The 21,343-nt window shown below is 38.6% G+C and overlaps 2 protein-coding genes across 2 annotated transcripts; one reads left to right on the top strand and one right to left on the bottom strand.

The window, feature by feature from the left end:
- Positions 1–376: 376 nt before the first annotated feature.
- rdh14b (retinol dehydrogenase 14b) lies at positions 377–3,522 on the bottom strand. Its single transcript, XM_061707105.1, has 2 exons — positions 3,108–3,522; positions 377–1,259 (listed from the first exon to the last, which is right to left on the bottom strand). The coding sequence occupies exons 1-2, from the start codon at positions 3,459–3,461 to the stop codon at positions 642–644; spliced, it is 972 nt and encodes a 323-aa protein (XP_061563089.1). The 5' UTR covers positions 3,462–3,522; the 3' UTR covers positions 377–641.
- A 1,659-nt stretch (positions 3,523–5,181) lies between these two features.
- On the top strand, positions 5,182–21,075 carry LOC133418424 (interleukin-31 receptor subunit alpha-like). The gene is made up of 16 exons (XM_061707101.1): positions 5,182–5,291; positions 7,713–7,982; positions 8,071–8,200; positions 8,299–8,486; positions 8,644–8,753; positions 11,740–11,769; positions 12,101–12,245; positions 13,041–13,123; positions 14,702–14,918; positions 15,043–15,207; positions 17,791–17,892; positions 17,989–18,138; positions 18,222–18,362; positions 19,252–19,336; positions 19,530–19,611; positions 20,415–21,075. The coding sequence occupies exons 1-16, from the start codon at positions 5,237–5,239 to the stop codon at positions 20,823–20,825; spliced, it is 2,364 nt and encodes a 787-aa protein (XP_061563085.1). The 5' UTR covers positions 5,182–5,236; the 3' UTR covers positions 20,826–21,075.
- Positions 21,076–21,343: the final 268 nt, after the last annotated feature.

The following is a 21,343-nucleotide window of genomic DNA, read 5'->3' as shown; positions in this document are numbered from 1 at the left end:
TAAACCGAACTATGATTCCTTTTTACGTTGATGGGTTTCTGAATCTTGGTAGTGTCACTTGTGTAAAAGAAATTAAATTAAGATATCTAGGCGAGACATTAACAGAGTGACTAGGCTTGCTGGATGCAACAAATTTTAAAAGGTACAGTGATCATTTTCATACTGCTTATTTCCACATTTCTTTCAGTGTTTAGACATTGCTTCCCTTCTCCAGAAGGCTTGTACCATAGGTGCTGAGACACAGCTTCATGCACATGTAGTTTTGATATATTTAACATGTTTTTTTTTAAAATCTTTTCCCCGTAAACTAATTTCTTAAAAGTTGTGCAAAAAAGCAGACCAGTTTTCCAGAACTGGAATTTATTGGACTAGTGTAAGTTTGAACCATCGCTTTAACAGGCACGAATTCAATCTCACATCCTTACGCAATCTCTAATCAGCTCAGTCCAATGTACCTCACATGCTCTTAATTATCACACTTCAGTGGCACAATATGTCATTCCATTCATGTTCTTATCTCCAGGGTGGTTAAAGATTTTTCAAAACCAATCTCCTGCAGAATGGTACCCACAGGGCTGCAAGAGTATTTAGTGCTCCAACACTTAAGTTCACACAGTACTGTCCACAGAACTGGCCTATGCTTAGTTAGAGAGTCCAACCATGTTTTTACTTATGTCCCACAGTCTTTTGGCTGCCTGGTCATCTGTAGCTTTGTCCATCAGCTTCTCCTCCTCGCAGTTAGCGAAGCACTTCCCCGACACTCCCTCCACCTCTGGGGAGCACGCCAGATACAGCGGAGTCTGGGCTCCCTCCAACGGGCTCTTGAAAAAGACCAACGAGGCGAGGTAGAACAGCGGCTTAGCCAGGAGAGGGATTTGTACGTGCCTGCCCAGCCTGGTCCGCACGATTCCCGGAGTGAGAGCGTTGACCGTGACCCTGGTGCCCTCGAGATGGCGAGCGAGCTCAAGCGTAAACAGCAAGTTGGCCAACTTGCTCTGGCTGTAACAAAACGCCTTGTTGTAGTTATTTTCGCTGTTTAAGTCATCAAAATTGATGTGGCCATATTTGTAAAGTTTAGAGGAAACTACAACGATGCGGCTTGGAGCTGAGGTCTTCAGAAGGTCCAGCAGCAGGTGAGTAAGGAGGAAATGACCCAGGTGATTCACTCCCAGCTGCATCTCAAATCCATCCTCCGTCTTTGTGTAAGGACACTGGTAGATGCCGGCATTGTTGATAAGCACGTCAATCTTGGATTCCTCCTAAAAAGAAACACACATTTAAACATTTTGGACTCTACAAAGACAGATTGGTATCATCTCTGCAGCAATGATAAACAAACAAATACTGGTGAAGACGTACTCTTAGTGTGTTTAAAATTGCTCGTGGCTTCATTTGTTGCAGTTTTTATGATCTCCAACACATATTTGTTTACATTTATGGTGATTTAAAATCATTAATTATTTTATATATATTAAAAAAAAAAAAGATTTAATTCCATCCACAACATTTATGTTCAAGGCATCTAGAAATAAAACTAATTTGGTTTCACAAGGAACACGCAGAGACACCCAGTGGTTATGAAAGAGAAATGCAGGCAAATACAGACCAGGCAAACTGCTGCCTCCACAAATAATCCATGTTTACCTCGACACAACTGAGACATTCATAATTATGTCACGGCTTGAAAGATTATTATTTTTAAAGGCTTTCAATATAGGAAAAGCAGATGCCAAAATTAACATAAATGAACACTGAATCAATGTCACTTTAAATTATCCAAACACAACATAACAAATAGTATTTATTAACCGATCACACCATCTGTGGTCATTCTAAAAGTAAAATGAAAAAAAAAACTCAAACCCCAGGATAATTTTTTTTTTACTTCACCTCAGTCAATCTGAAACATTTTTCCACCAAGTCTAGATTGTGTATGTTTATTATTGACACTTTCATGAAATTTAAGAAAAGCATGTACCTATTTTCCAAATGTCCATTTTTATGAATCTGTATTTGCACTATTTTCATTTAAACATGGGGCTTATAACATATCACAGCATTTGTTTTTATATACAATTAACAAAAAATTATATCGGTTACATTTACACACAACTACAATAAACTTTTAAAATTGTATTTGTGTGCTATAATATTCTGCTGTTTATCGTCCCATTGGAGTAGAAGAATGTTAAATAAATATATAGCCAACCAACAATGTTATTCTTTTTACTTGTCTTAGGGATGACAGAGGTGATTGTGTGCTGCCAGGGGTGTGGGGTTTATGATTTAACTAATTATCACTGATGTCAGTTTCCATTTTCAGAACTTTTTTATTTTGTTGGCAATATTATCTGACTGCATGTCGACAACAAAAGTTCAAAACCGTTGTTTGTTCAGGATCAACACAGAAAGTCACCACCACGGACAGCCCTCTTATATCCAGCTAAACTCTTTTATAAAGTGGACACAACACATGACAACAACAGCATCTAGATTGTACACGAAACTAGCCCTTTCAAAAGGGAAATTTAGCAGATTGTGAGCACATAATAAGTACAAGAAGCACAATAAGCAAACAAAGAAGAATGTACACATGCATGAGATGAAATGACAACCTAAATTGGTTTTGTCGGTTTCTTTAGCATCTTTTCACTTTCTGTTTTCAGAGCTATCATTATTATTATTATTATTATTATTATTATTATTATTATTACAGTTATTACAGCTATTATTATAATTAATAATAATAAAAATAACAATAACAATAATATTACTACTATTACTATTATTATTATTTTGTGTAACCTCATGATACCCATGAAGCCCAGACCTTTTCGGTCAAAATAATCACAGTGTTGACCAGGGAAAAACCTGGATTCCAGGATTTTTTATGCTTGTGATTGACCAAAATAAACGAACTAACATAATTGTAATTTGTAAGTGGTTGACATGTAGTTATTTTACATTTCCTGTAAACCTGTCTTAAAATGTAAGATACAGATACTGGAAAATTTCCCGTATTTTTAAATCCCAAACTTGCCAGGTACTGTAGGCCTATGCCATATCTCCTACTATGCGCCCCCTCACTCCCTCACTCCCTCACTTACCTCAATGACCTCCTCACAGAACCTGCGGACGGAGCGGAGCGAGGACAAGTCCAGGTGTTTGAGGACCAGCTCGCCCTGCTCCGGCCCCGCCTGGAGCTTCAGGTCCCGGGCCGCCTCCTCGGCGCTGCCCGGGTCCCGGCAGGCCATGATGACCCTCGCCCGGAGCCGCAGCAGCTCCCCGGCCACAGCCCGGCCGATGCCGCTGTTGGCCCCGGTCACGATCACCGTCTTCCCCCGCATGCTGCCGGCCGGAAACCGGAGCAGCTCCACCGCTTTCTGCCGCGGGAACAACCGGCGCATGAGGAGCAGGACTCCGCCGCCGACCACAGCGGCGATCAGCACGGCGGTGGACATGGAGACGCTCGGCAAGGACGGATCAGCTGATTATCTGTCCGAGTTACGAACGCAGCCCGGAAATAAATATGGCGTACTGCGCAAACTCCAACATGTTCTATTAGGTCGATTATATAAGAGTAGTATTTTTACATAAATGTACGGTCTTACAAATGTCAAATCTCAATTGACAATTCTAATGTAATGAATTTACTGTTCTAAAAACCTATTACATTTACTTTAACAGGTCGGAAAAGTACTTCCGGGGTCTACTTTAACATAATCACATAACAGGACTGTCATGTGACAGAAGAACTTTATCACAATATTCTAATTTTCTGAGACAGTCCTGTAATTCAACATGACAGCGGTTCACTAGTGGGCACTTTTAAACGTAGACTAAAAACTAATCACTTTGGTCTGGCTCTTATGTAGCATCAAATTTGATAGTTTTATTCTGTTTAACATTTTTTAGAGGTATTTGTTTTATTTATTTATCTATTTCTTGTAATGTTTTTATTATTATTATATTTTATTGTTGGAGACTGATTATTTTTTAGCCTTAATTCTTGAACTTTTATCATTGTTTCATTTTAATTAACTGTATTGTATGTCAGTGTGCATTGGTCTCCCAGTTATTATTTTTGTTTTTATTATGCTTATTTTTCAGTCAAAATGTTAAGCACTTTGTATTTCATGTACCTGGATGAAAGGTGCTATACAAGCACAAAATCACATAGGAGGGTCCAGCAGGATAAGTGCTGGTCAGACTGCTGAGAGTCCAGTTGGACACAGGTGCTGCCATTATTTTATATATATATATATATATATATATATATATATATATATATATATATATATATATATATATATATATATATATATATATGTATATAAAGTGCGTGCAGCTTACTAGATGCAGAAGTGCTTTAGAGTCTTTAACGACGAAAGAGACTGTTGTTATAATAAAGAATTTTAAAATATATTAACTGTATAACATTTTTTGCTATTGATACATTTCAACAAAATCACATTCATTCTTTTAGCTATTTTTCTATTTGACAGTCCTGGCACCTTTTAAAATAATATAAGTCAACCACTAGGTGGAGCCAAAGGAACAAAAATGATCGTTGAGTATATTTACGTGCGCCAGGGCACACATGTCTCTGTAAAGCATCCGAACTAACTCAGTAGTTGTTTTACAATCCCTCCGTGCGAGAAGACTTTGTAGAAAAATAATTAAGCGAAGTGCAAACGACGAAAAGACTATTTTGAAGACCTTGAACCCGGTCAGATCCCAAAATATGAGACTTGCAAATGATTCAAACTGTTTCTGTATTTTTGAATCCATGACAGAAAATACAGTAGAGCTCCTTCAAAAAATGTGAAATACAATTCATTATTGATTCCTCTATTAACTTAAAAGGCGTGACCCGTGAGATAATTGAAATACTACGTCTATTATCCTATGTTCTGATAATCATATCTGACACATAAGGCAAGCGCGTGCCGTGTTAGAGGGTTATTGTCCTCTGAAATAAAATAAATAAATGAAAAAAAAAGTGGAGGTAGAGGAAAGATTGGGGGCTGGCTTTCGGTTGCTTCCTCTTGTGGCTGTTTCCAGTTGGGTAATATCCCTCGTTTATTTCAATGCTTGCTTCAGTTCCTGGTAACAGCTGAAACACATCGGGGACAACATGCGGTTCAGCCGTAATAGACTCCGTGACTGAGCCCGTCACTAACACATCTCTCAGCTCGGATGCTTTAAACAACCATTCTGGCTTTAGAGAAAAACGATGTATGCGTTCTTGGTTTCGTTTGTTTTGCTTTTTATCTCCTCTATTCGTGGAGGTAAGTAACCCCTGGGTTGATTATGTGCAATATTGTAGAAAACAACATTAAGTATTTGTTTCACACATTTGCTGTTGTAGTCCTACATGTTTGGGCTTCAGAGTCACTGCAGTGATGGTCTTTTTATTTATTCATTTATTTATTATTTTGGGCAACATTTTTTTTCTATTACTTACTTCTATTTTTTACTAGTACTTTCTGATCCATGTCTTATCAAGATTAAATGTCAGGCATATTACTTTTTAAAAAGTAACTATGGTAATTGATAATATGATTTTGTTAGCAGGAGATATTTCATTTCTGATCTTGCTCAGAGTATAGATAGCATAAAATGGCCTGATATGATAGAGACAGTCCTGCTGTCTTCATAAAATGTGTCTCTTACTGTATATATTGTATGATGCAGAATACGTCATGACCCTCTGGGAGTATAGAAAAGAGACTAAAAGGTACTTAGCCTGTGTTATTGTGTCATGATTTAGACTGATCACTGATATATTGAGAAAAATGAGGATAGGCATGCAAAGATCCCCAGAAGAAAAAAGTGCTTGATTTAAAACATGGAGAGCTATGCAATGGATGTTCCAATGAAAGTTATCAAGACACAGATAATGTTGATAATAAACCCCGAACTGTCTTATTATTCAGTGTTATATGAGATCTAGCGGGATTTGTAGAGAAAGATTATGATTGTGAGAGGCAGTAAAGAGGTGATTTGTTACTTAGCTAAAGTATTTTCAGTACTATGATGTATTCCATATTCAAAGTAAAAATATTCATGCAAATGTTTAGTCAGGAAATGTGCAATCATGTGTTTGAGACAAACTTTTCAAGGATTTCGGAGATAAATGGAAAGTTGGATCAAGTATGTAGCGTAATTAGCCAATACATAAGAGTGTACTGTCAGTCATTCGTGACTTTTTTTCTGTGATTGACAGTTTTATTTGTCAAATAGTTCATAAACCCATGCTAAGTGATGGTGGAATACAATGGTACCCTGCCTAAACTGATGCAACGTAACCTGAGTTTGTTCTTAGTCTTCTCTATAAGCAGTCGCTTTGGCTCGGTACAAGAATTTAATTTTTTTGTAAAATATAAAGCTGTCTTTACTGTCAGTGTCAGATGCTCTGAAGCTTGCTCTTGTCTGATGTTAAGATATATCCTGTGTGTGCACGTCTTCTGGTGAATTAGAAAGGCTGAATCAAGCTTTCAAAAGACTTGTAAAGACTTGTTAGGGCTTTTGTTTTTGATTGATAGCTTGGATTTAATGGGTGACTTGAATTAGCGTTGGCTCGCACTCATCTGATGCCAGTGCATGAGCTAAGGTAGCCTGTTTGTTGCTTTAAAATACATCTGTTTGAGATTAATAAGGAGATAACCTGAATCATTTAGAGCCAATGTAGATCATCTTCCTCCAATTTGTTTCTTTGTGTGATAATTTACAGATTACATGGGTGCTTGACTCTGTAACTAACTGTAATCTGAACAATAACGTGTTAGACACAGACAGGATGACTGTTGTTTGACACATCCTCCCGTGTTCAGACATTCCACCAGTTTCTCCATACTTGTGGAGTTCCAATGACATGAATGACGGTGCACTCTCTAAAGTAATCCCACAAATGCTTCACATTTGTAATCACTCCACCTGCAACTGATTCTACAGCAGCAACAGGAAATGTTGAGTCACTGAGAGCGGAGACCAGCCAGTAACTCTTGCTGTCAGACACAAACAGGCAGATACAGTACATGCAACGGATTTGCAGTCACTGTGCGTTATATTACTTTGCAGAGCTTGAATGTATTATATGAAGACAATGTCAGGATATGCCTTTCACCATCATGTGAAATTCCCTCTCAAGGCATTCTGGGGAAGTTGGCTTAAGAATAAGACTTTTTTAGATGAAAGAAAAAACAAGAATCTTGTCCAAACTAAAGTGTGAATTCATTGCCTGCTTTTCTGAGACATAGAGGCTGTAATTTAATGACAGAAATAAAACAAGGGGGAAAAAAATCTATTATAAAATTAACCACCAAAACTCTTTTCATGAACTGTAAGACGTACGCTCTTAAATGAAAGATAACACTATTTTTATGATGTGGTTAATATGATCAGTTTTGTGGTTGGTACTTATCCATTATCAGAAACTGGTTCCACCACAAATCAAAATGCTCTTTTAAATGCAGAACAAACCATATGTACTGCAAATATTACTATGCTTCACTTTTTTTGGTTGAGAATACTGGTTCTGGTACAACCATCATATCTTTTGTGAAATATTATCTATCTCTGTTGCCCAAAAGGTTTGAATAAGTTTGTTTTCCAAGAAACATTTCTCTTTTTATTCCTCTGTTTTTTTCATTTATGAAGTATAAAAACTAACAATGGAAAAGCTTTAATTGAATTCTAATTTCTCACAGACGGCCACGACAACAAGTGTGATGTCGTACCGAAAAATCAGTTCATTGAAGAGGGATCCACGGCTGAGATATTTTGCCAAACCACATGTGTAAATGAGAACATCTCCTGGACTTTGAACAACAATCCCACTGATCCAAGCAAGTCAACGATAATCAACTCCACACACACAGTCCTTTCACTGGAAAACTTCACTCCCCGCAGTGCTACCGTGCAGTGTCACAGCGCAAAAACCAACATAGTCCTCGGAGGCACCATCATCAGAACATATAGTAAGACGTCATTTCCTTATTTTGCATCGATCAATGTGGCTTTTGATTTTTGCAGTGAGGTGATAAATATGGCACCTTTTTTTTTCAGCAAAGCCTAAAAACATATCATGTATCTGGCATTATAAATCTAAAGAAATGTACGGTGTTCCCGAGCTGTTAACATGTAAATGGGAGCATCACGCAAACCCTTCAGTGGACATAAACTATACAGTACTCTGGTAAGTTAAGAATTTTCTTCGCCTTTGTGTAAGAAATGATGTCCTTATTTGTATTTCTATCAAAAGTTATAACTGAAACTTGCTTCTTTTAATGATAGTTCTTTAAACTCAACCTCCTGTCAAATGTGCAACACAAGTGAAACATACTGCACATCCAGGGATGTCCATTCTGATATGGAAATATTTGAAGACATGTTGGTTAACCCCGTCACTGTTAGAATTAGAGCTAAAACTGCTGATTGGGAGGCGTACTCTGATCCCTATACATTTGACCCATTTCACAGATGTAAGTACCATACATTATATTTTGCATTAACAAATGTATTTATTTATTTCCAAAAGATCTCTTGGTGTTTTGCTAAAGCTTTGATAAAGCTGCCTTTATTTATTTCCAAAAGATCTCTTGGTGTTTTGATAAAGCTGCCTTGATTATTTTCCGTCAGTGAAAATTAATGCCCCGACGGTAGAGGTAGCCGCCTTCTTGGATTGTCTGCTTGTGACGTGGGAACGGACATTCTTACAACCATGGCACTGTGAAGTCAAATACTACAAGGTATGACCACTTGAAAAGTATATAGCTGAGAAACCAATTATATCATTAATAATCATGTCACAAAAAAAAAAAAAAATAGACTTCTGTGTTACGGTCCAGTCATTTCAAGAAGTCACATGTAGAAAATAATTCTTTTCATACGCAAAAACTAAAAGTGAAGATTGGCACAGTGCTTTGTATAGTTTTGAAGAACTTGTATATTATTTTAAGAAACATTTGCAAATTGTGAAGAAAAGGGAAATCTACCATAAGACACTATCTTTATTCCAACCTGGCAACATTTGTGTTTTTGTTTCAACACGGTGAGCGCCTCTACTATTCTGTGTCATGTATTTAACAAAAACATTTGAATATTTGAGTGAATGATTAAACCACAGCCTGATTTCAGCATTATTACATATCTTGGACTATTTACTGTATAAAAGAGAAACTCTTTCAAAAAACAAAAAAAAAGGCTTTTAAAAAACAAAAAAGCTTTGAAGTCACAGTGTGGAGAAATTTCATCGGTAGCCTATTGTTTTGGAGGCTTAATGTTTCACAATTGTTCACTGGCTTCCCTGTATTTTAATCGTAAGTGCGCGCCTGTCAGAACACAGTCTATAAGTTCCCTTAAGACTTAAATGAAGAAGCAGGAAGCAGTCAATGTCCTTTTCTGCTCTGCTTTAATCCCATCTAGAGTGCACTTACAAATGTGGTGGGTGTGTGTGTGTGGTTCTGGAATAAACCAAAAAATTATAAAAAATCAATAAACAGCAATAAACATATGTTTAACAACAACACACAATCCAAATAACAATGTCATTAGCATGAACATCTCACAGAGATAATATGCATGAGACACCATCACATATCTAGCTGGCAATAAAGAAATCAGTCAGTGACATTCTGGTAACACAACATAGATCACTCTTGAACCATTAGCAAACCTTGCTGTATAAAACTGCTGGAAATACTCACCAGCAGACTCACAAATATATAACAACAAAGAACAACACAACTTACGTTTCCCTGGACACACACTGAACCACAAACGGCAGATCAACCGACACAAAGCAATATAACAGCTTCATTCACATTATGAATTATCTGGCCTCTCGTCATCGTCTTTCTTCTTCTGCCTCATGGTCCGTGGCACTCAGCGGGAGTTAACCTCTGCTGTGCAAATCAGACCATCAGCCCCAGGGAACACCTTGTTAATTCTCCCATCACGCCATGATGCTCTAGGTAGTTAGGGATTGACAATCATCACGATAGTGTCCAACTGAAGAGGGGATTTATCTGACTGCTACTTGGACCGGGTTTGCAGTGTGGGCGGGTGGTGGCGCAGGAACTGCACCCAGAAGCGATCGGCACTTGACAATGGCGACGGCTGAGCAGCTCTGAGGTGTGATATACTGCCTGAGGTAGCGAAGGGTGTGGCCGCCCCATCAGGAGCAGATTTGGGGGTGACCCGGTCTGCATCTGCTACGTCTGATGGTACATAGCAGAGGGGCTTGGAATTGAGGATACCCTCAATCTGGATCACTTTGTCACTGACAACTTGTGAGCCCCGGGCAGCAGTCAGAGCAGCCTTAATAGACCTGCTTTCCCACTCCCAAGAGCCTCCGCAGTGGGGGGCACTAGGTGGGTTGAAGCGAAACTTTATCTGGTACTCTGCCAGCTGGGTTTGGAGAGAAGAGTGAGGGGTTTCAAAGTCTTATTGTAATTTCCTATCTCCACCCCTGAAGTCAAGGACTACAGGGTGGATCACATCGTCTTCCAGATCCTGGTGTTGTGCCACAAAGGCGGTGCTGGTTCAGTTATTAAAGAGTTATTAATAATTGTCTTAAGATAGTTATTAATGATTAATAAAGAAGATTACTTATCAAAATGAATCAATCAAAACGGGGCACCACCTGACTTATCAGGAAAGTAGCTCAAAGTAGCTGTTATTACACGTGCCAGCCTGTTGCCAGGGGTGGCGTTACACAACAACAATGAAGGAAGGAGTCCAAGCACATACTTTTGCAACCAGCAGTTGTGACAAATATGTATAAAATGAACACAAAAGTCTTCTCTCATTCAAATGAATCCGAATTTATTTACACAAGTGTTAAAAGATAGTTAAACAACACTTAGGATAAATTCCGATGCCTAAACTACACATAAACAGCAACAAACTAAACACTAACACAAACTTCAGATTATATATACCGTGTGTGTGTGTGTGTGTGTGTGTGTGTGTGTGTGTGTGTGTGTGTGTGTGTGTGTGTGTGTGTGTGTGTGTGTGTGTGTGTGTGTGTGTGTGTGTGTGTGTGTGTGTGTGTGTGTGTGTGTGGCAAATATGAACAGCCATTTCATATATCCATGAAAAACCGCTCATCTTAACAAGGAACTTGCAAAAACAAGTGAAGCAAATTTAAAAAGCATTGGCGAGGAGCTGGAGAGACCTCTTTCAGAAGTAGAGGCCTGGAAAAATATGTTTTTTTTGGGCACACACAGAACCACAAACAGCAGATCAACCAACACAAAGCAATATAACAGCTTCAATCACGTTATTCAGCCTATCATCGTCTCTTCAGCTCTTCATCTCTTCTTCAGCCACATGATCTGCGGCACTCAGTGATATCGAGCTCGAAAATTGCTGTACTTCTATCGTAGAATTCCTCCCCATGAACCTTTTACATGCTTTGTGAAAGAATTTGCTAACATAACATATTATTACACTTGGGGAAAAAAGGTGATATAAAGTAGCTAAAGTAGTCAACATTTATATGCTTTTTGTTGAACTGGACAATTATATTGTCACCATGGCAACGTGATGGAAAAAAAACACAAACAAATAACAACAACAAATAAAATCTATTATATATATATATATATATATATATATATATATATATATATATATATATATATATATATATATATATACATACATACATACGTACATATATATTCTTTGGGGCTTGATAAAGGCTACTTATGTCTGTCTTTTCTGTTCCAGGCTTTACCACATAGTGAAGAAACCCCAAAGGTAAAGAAACACTCTGTTTTGATTAGGCGCTTGTTTTTAGAATTTTCTTTTTTGGTTTCTTACAAAGACCAGATTCCATCCAACAAGATAAGATAAAGAATAAAGAAATTCAGGTTCATGACCAAACATGTTTTTTATATGAAGTAGCATAATCTATTATTTTTAAGATGTAATTACTCCCCAAAGTGGATTTATTTGTGCATCACAGGTTTTAACAACTCTTAATACATGAATATACATAAATCAGTATTAAAGCTGAAGTGGCTGATTAATTTGTTGGATCATGTTTCTTACTCCAACCTTTATTTTTCACAACGGCTGCTTCCTTAAGATCCTAAACTGTGACAACTGCACTAATGCCACCATTGAAGATGTGGAATCCTGCAGTAACCATACGGTTTTGGCTCGATGTGCCTACCACGATGCTCCCTGGAGCGACTGGAGCTCCAAGAAGATGGTTCTGACCAAACTAAACAGTAAGAGCAGTGCTTATTTAGAATTGCACACAAGAATTCAATAAAAGAAATCTGGAAGTGAAAAAAGAAGGCTATATATGCATTTTAAAATCACATATTTGCATTTTTGAGAAGTAACTTAAAAAGGTTTATTTGTTGTGCACACTGAAAGAGCATATCTGTTTTCCCCTTTGTTTTAAAGTAATAAAGTTCAGCATGGGTGCTGCGATTCATGGATATGTATTGCAATTGATCAAAAAACAAAAGTAGATAACAGCTTTCTGGAATATTTCTGCTCATGTGATAGTACCTTTTTTGTTTTTGGTGCTTCTTTCCCTTCAATTGTGTGATGTTGTGGCAGTAACATTTTAAATAGAATCATCACCCTGATAACTCATAACTAAATCACTTGTTCATACACGCTTACAGTAAAATGTGCCAAATAATAAAGAGATGGAACAATTAAATGTGATTTACTACATTACTCTTTGAGGAATCGTGGCTGTTGAAAATATTCCAGATATGTCGCAAGTCTGCAGATTCCACTCCAACAAATAGCTATATGTCTCGCAGTCTTGAAGGTTACTAGTTACTAGAAAAATACACTTCCATGGCTGATTCTTGTGAAACTGTACGATGAAAAACGTTGATTGAATTTCAAGAAACCTGACACCTGTTTGTACTGATTGCTGCTAGCTTAGAGCAGTTTGAATTTTGGTTCCATATGTGTGCAGTGATCCTGTTCCTCCACACTTGATTACATGTGTCTACTTGTCTATACCCATTTGACTGTCAACATATTTGAACCTTTTCCAGGGAATCGTACCAGGCTGCAGCTGTGGAGAAAAGTGACGGAAGTCGGAAAAAATGGGAATAGAAAAGTTCACGTCATGTGGATGGTAAGGAAGAGCATAATTAGTGCCTTTGCACAGCAAACACTCACCAGCCACTTTGTTAGGTACAGCTGCTATAGAGAGTGAATGTATATTTTTATTTTAAAGCAGTACAAAGGAACTTCTCCAATTTTTCACACAGAGGGCAGAAGTTGCTTTTACGACACTGACCAAGATCCCTATTTGTTTAGTCTTTGGCTCGGTGTCTTTCACACCCCTTCACTCTGGTTCTCGAATCAGATTCCCTTCTCTATAAACCAACACGTTCAGAAACTAATTTCGCTATTAAACTCAGATAGGGAACAGAGTTAGTCAAGATTGGTTCATGATGGTATTTTTGCTGGGGAATCCAAACAAATTTAACTTATGATATCTTTAGAAATTGTTGTTGAATTCATTTATTATTCATTATAGATTTTTTTAAATCTATTTATCTTTTTATATTATTACATATTACATAATTATTACATACAGAACAACAACAACATCATAAAAGTATATATATATATATATATATATATATAAAATCTATTTATCTTTGTATATTATTACATATTACATAATTATTACATACAGAACAACAACAACATCACCAAAGTATATATATATATATATATATATATATATATATATATATATATATATATATATATATATATATATATATATCATGCATGGATACATGATCTTATGTTGTGGAAACACTGCATTTTGTGGTTCGTTGTCCTTTTGTTGTATGTTTGTCTATATGTATTTTTGATGTCTTGTTGTACAACTAATTCTCCCTCTGGGGACTTTAAAGTTAAGTTGACATCACAGTATAATTATGCACTAGAGACCCCCTCTTCATTCTGCCTCCACTCTCCACCTGTGGATCCACAGTGATTCTAAGAAGGCACCACATGTGCCCCCCAGTGTGTGCTTTCACACATGCTATTCTGCAGTCTGCAGACAGTCCCCAATCAGCAAAAAGTAACGTCTCTAGTCACTGAATGTTTTGTCCATTCAGGATTAAAAAAACAGTGTCACTGAATAACCAGCAATAAGAGAAGAAAAGTTTCTTTGGATTGTGTCCGTGGGTACAAACACAGCAGTACAAACACTCAGTTGCCTTGTAGCTGATACCCTAAGTCTAGAGATAAACTTAATAATAACGCCTTAAAACACTGCTATCAGGCGCCATCCTCATGATGGACTGATTTCATCTGATTTCAACTTTTCTACATCAACAACCCGTCGGGCACTTGCCTGTGAATGCAGCTATAGGCCCGCCGGTGTGACGTCTACTGTTACTGATACTGAGCTAGGGACATCGTTGCTAATGTGTGACATAGTGCCGGAAAGTTGTTACTGTGCCAGCTTTTTGTCAGTAGCAGGACCACAAGCGCCAGGCTTAAAGCTCCTTTCAATTAAATGAATGCTAGTATTTTGATGTGAAAAACTTCTTTATGCTGCTTTTATTGTCTATATTCATTTCAAAATGTATAGCTTTGCCATTCATTTGCTACTTTTAGGACATCAGAATCTGGTCTTAAAAAAAATCCGTCTTCGTATCAATTTGTTGTCATGTTTTTGTCTTTACAGGATACTTCTAAGACTTGTGAAGAGGCTTTTAACTACACTATCAAACTAACTACCTACAAAAAAGACACGGCCGGAGGAATTGATACATCTCTTTTATGTGACAGCTCACCCTGTGCTATTGAAGTCGACCAAAATTCACACATAATCAAAATCATAGCTTCCTATAATGGCAATGTGCTTGCAGACGACTCGGTTTATGTACCAGCTGTTGGAGAGGGTGAGTTTCACTACATTTGTAATGGGTGACCACCATTGGTTTTCTTTAAAAGAATGTCAGTTGTTGAATAATTTTTTTTTTACTTGCCCATTACTCCTTTTTTTCTTCTTGATCTTCATGGCAGACCTCCCTCGAGTTGAGGACCTCCACACCTCAACCAATCGAGGTGTTTTACTGGTTAGCTGGAAGGCTCTTCAGCAGCCTGTCGGTGGCTACATGATCGACTGGACCCACGATGGAAATGAATATCATTGGATGGAGAGCAGCGTCGCTAATGCAGCTCTGTTTGGTAGGTCGCAGAGGTGCAAAGGTGACCGGTTACCGGAGAGACGTATGGATATCAAAACAGTGTGCCATTATCACACAGAGTGAATCCTTTCTCTGATTCATCAGCTCATCAAAGAAAATAATGGAATCATTAGTGGTATAACACATTAAAAGCTGCTGTGTAATGCATTTGCCAGGAAGAACGTATCTTTTTTAAAAGCTTCTCAAGAACTCTGATTCATCATGTGCTGCTTACTGCTCAGTGTCTTGAAGGTCTGATTCAATTATTAAAACCGTCATACACCGTATGGCCCCATTCACACCTGCCATCAGAATTGTTGTACATACATATATATATATACATATATAAATGTAGGTATATATATATATATACGTGTATGTACTGTATATATGTTGCAGGCTCTAAGTGCAGGTCAGAAATTCAGAAAAAAAAACAACTAAAGATAAGTGCAGTAAGCAGCAACTTCAATGTTACGATGGCACGAAAGGCCAAAAGTGGATCCTGTGTTGAAAGATTTAACATTCTGGCCTGGGAAAAATACTTCCAAACCCCAAATTATCATCATTGTCATTGTCATATCATCATTGTGGTTATCATGACACCACAATGACGAAAACAGTTAAGGGCTCACCACATGTTTGTGTCCTCTGGGCGACCATAAATGTGTGTAGCGGAGCGATGCAGCTCAGATCAGGTCAGTAAAGTCAGAAACTGGCCCTACACTGGCAGCATTGGCTACGCAAATGCATTATATCATAGCTGAGCAACACATTCTCCCTGTCAATCTCTGGTTAACGCAGGAAAACATGGTTCTGAACTTGTGTCTGTTTATTACAAGAAACAAAAATTTGCTTTGTTTTGGAAAAGAGTTAAAGCTGTGAGGAGAGAAACATTTAAAAAGATATAGGAAAGTGAGATGGGTGACCGATTCTGCCAGAAAGGGACGCAACTTTTCATGTTCACACACCTGTGTGAAATGACCCAAACAGAAAAAGAGCTCCGTGTACAAAGGGAGGGAGAATTCAAGGGGTTGAGGCTGTTGCTCACTTTGTAGACAAATATGAGAGCTCAAATTACGACTTTTGTTTGATTGAGACAGCTGGTTTGGTTTGATTACTTTAGGCATTTTTATTTAGTATACAATAATTTATTCCCCTTAACTTGAATTTCCTTTTCTACTTAACTTGGGGATCGTCTTGTTGCAAAACCTTTAATTTACCGTAAACCGTTAATTATTCAGTGAAGAAAATATTCTTGCATTTAGTATAGACTTTTATTGTGTACACTCATGATTACTGCTTCGCTTTAATGATAATGTTTTCCAGACATTCTGCGTTTTTGCAGATTTGGCAGCAGAAAATCTGTTAGGGTTTATATGCAATCCAGTGTTTGGTTGAGATCGCCCCAGGATTCAAATACACACACACATGTAGTGGTTTCACAACTTTCAGGATGTCTGAAGAAAAAAAAAGGCCCAAAAAAGAAAAAAAAAAGGATTTAATTGTAATGGTGGTTATTGGAGCGATGAGGGATGGATGTTTGGGTCCAGAGCTGGGTGAGAGAGTCACTCTGGGGAGGTAGATCTGCTGGCTGTGATGGGTGGTGCACGAGGTGACGGAGGGTGAGCAGGCAGGAGTCAGAGGTGGGCAGTTTCCTCAAATGGGCTGTGGCTGGTGCAGGGACAGGATCCAACCAGGGAGGGAGATGAAATCCAAAAGTTGGCACCTGAGCACGCCGAGGAACAAGAGTTGGGTTGACATTTTAGTGGTGGAAACTGCTTTTGGATGACTAAAGAGTGGTTGCCTGAATGACGGTCATTGAGCTGATGAAGCCCACGTCGCAGCTCACTGTCCTGTCCTGTCCAGCATTTTCTGCAGATGAGTGAACTCTGATGTCCCGAAAGCTTGTTGCATGAATGAAATATCATTTTTGGAGGATGGGTTCATAATAAAGAATAATAAAATAAGATACAGTAAGCCAGAGTGGAATGTGAGAATTCTTTAGAGGACGTGGATAAAATGCCATTTCATTGTGAAACAGCGAAAAGAGGCCAGTGAAGAAGAAGATGGGGAATAAATTCTGATAAAAGTACTCATGAACATGTGGAAGCTGTGTACTGGGAATCCTAGAAGTGGAAAAATTGCTGTAGGCTAATTTGGCACCCTTACCAACCTGTGTAAATAATAAAATACCGACAATCCGGCTTCAAAGCAATCTTCTAAGGAAGTTTTTTTTCTTCAGATGGTTGGACTGATTGAGTGCCAGAGTGACTGTGTCTAAATAAAGTTGTTTTTTTGTAAAACTAAACGGGAACAATAATAGAAGTATGAACATTCCGACAATCAGTTTATGCCTTAAATATAGCTGAAAACCGGTACTTGGTGTGTGGACGCATAGACGTGTACTTTCAAGCAGGTACCCTTTCTCCAGTTGCGTGTCCTGTCTCTTTTTGGCTCAGTTTTTTTTAGTCTGCTGTGAAAAAAAAGGTCACTCATTGTACATCCATTTTTTTAACAACAGTTAATTATCACTTCACTGTAACTTTTGCTATGTTTTTTTTCTTCTTTTCTCTCCATCCTGAAGATCTCCATGATGAAAAGCCATACAATATCACAGTAACGCCCTTTCTGGATGACAAAACAGGCCACGGCGCACACGTCCTCCAGATGTGCTCCAGAGTCGGAGGTAGACCAGATTGATGTTTAAATGCATTTGGAAGAGTTTTCTTTTTTTTTTCTTTTATGTTCTACTAACCAGATATTAAAAATGTGATCTCCACAGTTCCAGGTGATGTTACTTTGAGAAACGTTCAACCTTACGACAAAGGTGCCTTTGTAAGCTGGAAGACGGATTCCCAGGATCCATGCAGCGGTGTTGTTACGCACTACATCATCTTTTATGAGACAGACACTCCTAAACACAGACGGCTCAGTAAGTTTACCCCAGTATGTAGGAGGTTTGGACTTTTCTTTTTGTATCACATTTATAAAATATATCTGATGGGTTTCTTGTAGATCTTACTGTGGATGGCCAAAAGCGCGACATATTTTTGAAAGATTTGACTCCAGACACTTCTTACATCTTATACATCGAGGCCAAATCGCTCACTGGAAGCACTACAAGCCAAAAAAGGAGCTTTATAACCCAAAGATTTGGTGAGTCGTGTGTGAGAGCTCAAGTTCAAATCCTGAACATGTTGAAGAGGCCCTTTTTTTTGTTCTCAAGTCACTCATTTAAACTGTAAATAAGAGAAGTGAAGGGAATAGCTTTTGATGAATTACCATCAGAATCAGAATCAGAATCAGAATCATCTCCATGACAACAGCTCCCTCATCTGTGTCACTTCTTCATGGCGAAGAAGATGAGTAGTTTGGCACCTTTTAAAATGTTTTTCTTGACTTTCAAAGGTACAGTACATACATCCTTTATAAACCCTGCCAGGATTTTATTTGAATACCATCACAAATCCAGATCAAGCTGCTAGTTTAGAAGGTTTAGTAAAGTGTATGAAAGTGTAATAGAGCAAGGTAACACAGCCCATCGTGAGTGCACATTTCAATGTATTATTTTTTTCACAATCTACTCACAAGATGGGCAAATGAGGATGAGCTATTCACTGAATGTGACTGGATTTGTCAGGGTTTGACACTTCCCCCCAGTTTGAGTTTTAGTTCTGTCCCTCCTGTTTCCCCTTTGCCCTGATTGTGTCTGCACCTGTGTCTCGTCGTGTCTCGTTATCCCCTGTGTATATCTGGTCTTGTCATTCCTTTGTTGCCTGTCGGTCCGTACTGTTTGTTCCCTCCATGTACTCCTGGTTTTCGATCCCTGTATACGTGAGTTGTTTTTGATCCTGCTCTGCAGCATTTTAGTTTGGCTTTTTTGTGGAATAAATCCTTCTGTTTTTTGAGAACTCCTGCCTCCAGCCTCCCTCTCTCTCCTTGCGTTTGGGTCCTCAACACCACGCCTTGTGACAGGATTTGAAATTGTATTGTAGTGTTTTTTTTGTTGTACTTTGCAAACTTCCTCCTTTCTTTTCTTCAACAGATCCACGGCTCATTACAGCAATCATCGTCTGTGGAAGCATTGTAATGGTTCTGGTGTTGTTTCTTGGGTTGTGCTGTGCCATTCAGTAGGTGACAGATTTACTGAATGAATATCTCTGATAATGTTAAACCAAACTACTGAACCAGCGTCACTTTCAGTTATCCACACTGAAACACCTGCCTTGTCGCTGCACTCTGGATGTACAGTACATTCACACAGAATTTCCTGTCAAAAAAAAAAAACATCTTTCTGGTATCTGTTCTAATTTCTAATTTAAGGTGGAAGAAATATTTGGAGAAGCCGTTGCCAAATCCAGGGCTCAGTTTTGCGGCTACGTGGTTGTTGCAGAGCCATCAACAGGTCTGTAAAGAGGAAACAAGTGGATTGAATTTCACCCACATCAACATGGTTGAAGGAGTGAGAAGAACATTGGGTTCTGGGTTATTTGTGGTCACTATTGCGATTGCATTATGTAGGTTGTAATGACGGGGATGGAGTGGGGGTGGGAGTGTACACTTGATTCTTTGAGGTGCTGGACCACTTCAAAGACACACTGTGTATACATGAGCACACAGGACCACATGGGGGCAGCATATCATGAGAAGGTTCATGTGTGTTCATGAACATATGCACACTTACCCATCGTGAAACTTGACTTTAAATAGTCTATCCAGAAAAGTAACTTGATTGACATGCATGTAGAATAGACTCGCGGCCAGCGTAACTTCCTATTTTTCTTGACTTTACAAACATAGACTCAACGGAACAAGAATTTGTATCACTTTCACTGAAACAAAGGGATAGTTCAAGGCTTGATGATATTGTCCCCAGTATTTCCGTGGCTGTTTTGTCACCACGGTGGATCTATATGTTCAATGTAGCACCTTAATGGTTGTTTTTTGATAGATGATTATTTGACTCCTACATATGGTTTTACACATTTTGCTGTGTTTTAGATTTTTGAAATGCGTGTGTGTGTGTGTGTGTGTGTGTACATGTATGTACACATCATTCATTTTTTTAATGACAGTGTGTGCTTAAATTGTTCCCACAAACGTTCCCCGTAGCCTGAACTGCACTCCCCCAGAATAACTTCCAGTTACTTCCTATTAAATTATCATTAATTTGCTTCATGCTGATGTTTGTGTTTCTGCCCACGGCAGGTGTCCCACTTGCAGCCGCCCAGTAATCCCACTGAAAGCCCTTGCGACAGAGTCTACACAGAGGAATCTGTGACGGAGACCACCCCTCAATCCGCCGGAGACGCTGATGTTCACACAATCAGGGAGCAGACGGAGGAATACTCTCAACCAGTCATCTCTCTCATGCCAGAGGATGACAAGCCAGCTGAACCTGCCGGGATACAGTTCCCACCTTCTTCTGATGAATCAACAATGTTCCTTTCTTCTGAGAGCAGTCCGGTTTACCCTTATCGAAGCCAAACCTCTGTGAAAGTGAATGTAGCAAGGACTGTAAAGCAGTCCAAGCATGACTCACACAAACAGCATGAAAAGATGTCGATGAAGACTGTTTACGTCAGTTTGGACATGTACAAACAAGGCGATGCTAGGTGAGGAAAATGGAAAAGTTATATAAACAGATTTGTGGGGTAGAGACTTCCAAAGTCCACCTTCAATCGCCAGAGAGAGATGCAGGATGGGTTTTGTCTGTTTGTGTGATGTTCTGCAATTAACAATAATAATAATAATAATAATTAAAGCTGCAGGCAGCGATGAACGGGCCCTCGCGCGTGCAATTTTCACCAATAAAGGTCAGGGACTCAAAACCGAGTCCGATGACACCACCCACGACTCTTTATGTCAAACCATTGAAAGGTTATGGCAGAAAGTAGGAACTATCAGATATCGACCAATCAGATGAAGGGGCGGGGCTAATTTGCACCAATTATGGTCAAGGACTCAAAACCATGTCCGATGACACCACCCACGAGTCTTTATGTCAAACCATTCAAAAGTTATTGCAGAAAATAGAAACTATCACATATCGACCAATCAGAAGAAGGGGTGGGGCTAATTTGCACCAAGTAAGGTGAAGGACTCAAAACCGAGTCTGATGACACCACCCACGACTC

Source organism: Cololabis saira, chromosome 18, assembly GCF_033807715.1.
Source record: "Cololabis saira isolate AMF1-May2022 chromosome 18, fColSai1.1, whole genome shotgun sequence".
In the NCBI taxonomy this organism is placed as follows: Eukaryota; Metazoa; Chordata; class Actinopteri; order Beloniformes; family Belonidae; genus Cololabis; species Cololabis saira.
The sequence above is the reverse complement of the archived record's forward strand: the minus strand, read 5'-3'. Positions and strand labels throughout refer to the sequence as shown.

Coding starts and splice junctions, on each gene's coding strand:
- rdh14b (XM_061707105.1), bottom strand. CDS start 3,461: ATGTCCACCGCCGTGCTGATCGCCGCTGTGGTCGGCGGCGGAGTCCTG. Junction 1,260..3,107: donor TCTGTGAGGAGGTCATTGAG/GTAAGTGAGGGA, acceptor GTTTCTTTTTAG/GAGGAATCCAAGATTGACGT.
- LOC133418424 (XM_061707101.1), top strand. CDS start 5,237: ATGTATGCGTTCTTGGTTTCGTTTGTTTTGCTTTTTATCTCCTCTATT. Junction 8,487..8,643: donor ATTTGACCCATTTCACAGAT/GTAAGTACCATA, acceptor ATTTTCCGTCAG/TGAAAATTAATGCCCCGACG. Junction 14,919..15,042: donor TGTACCAGCTGTTGGAGAGG/GTGAGTTTCACT, acceptor TCTTCATGGCAG/ACCTCCCTCGAGTTGAGGAC.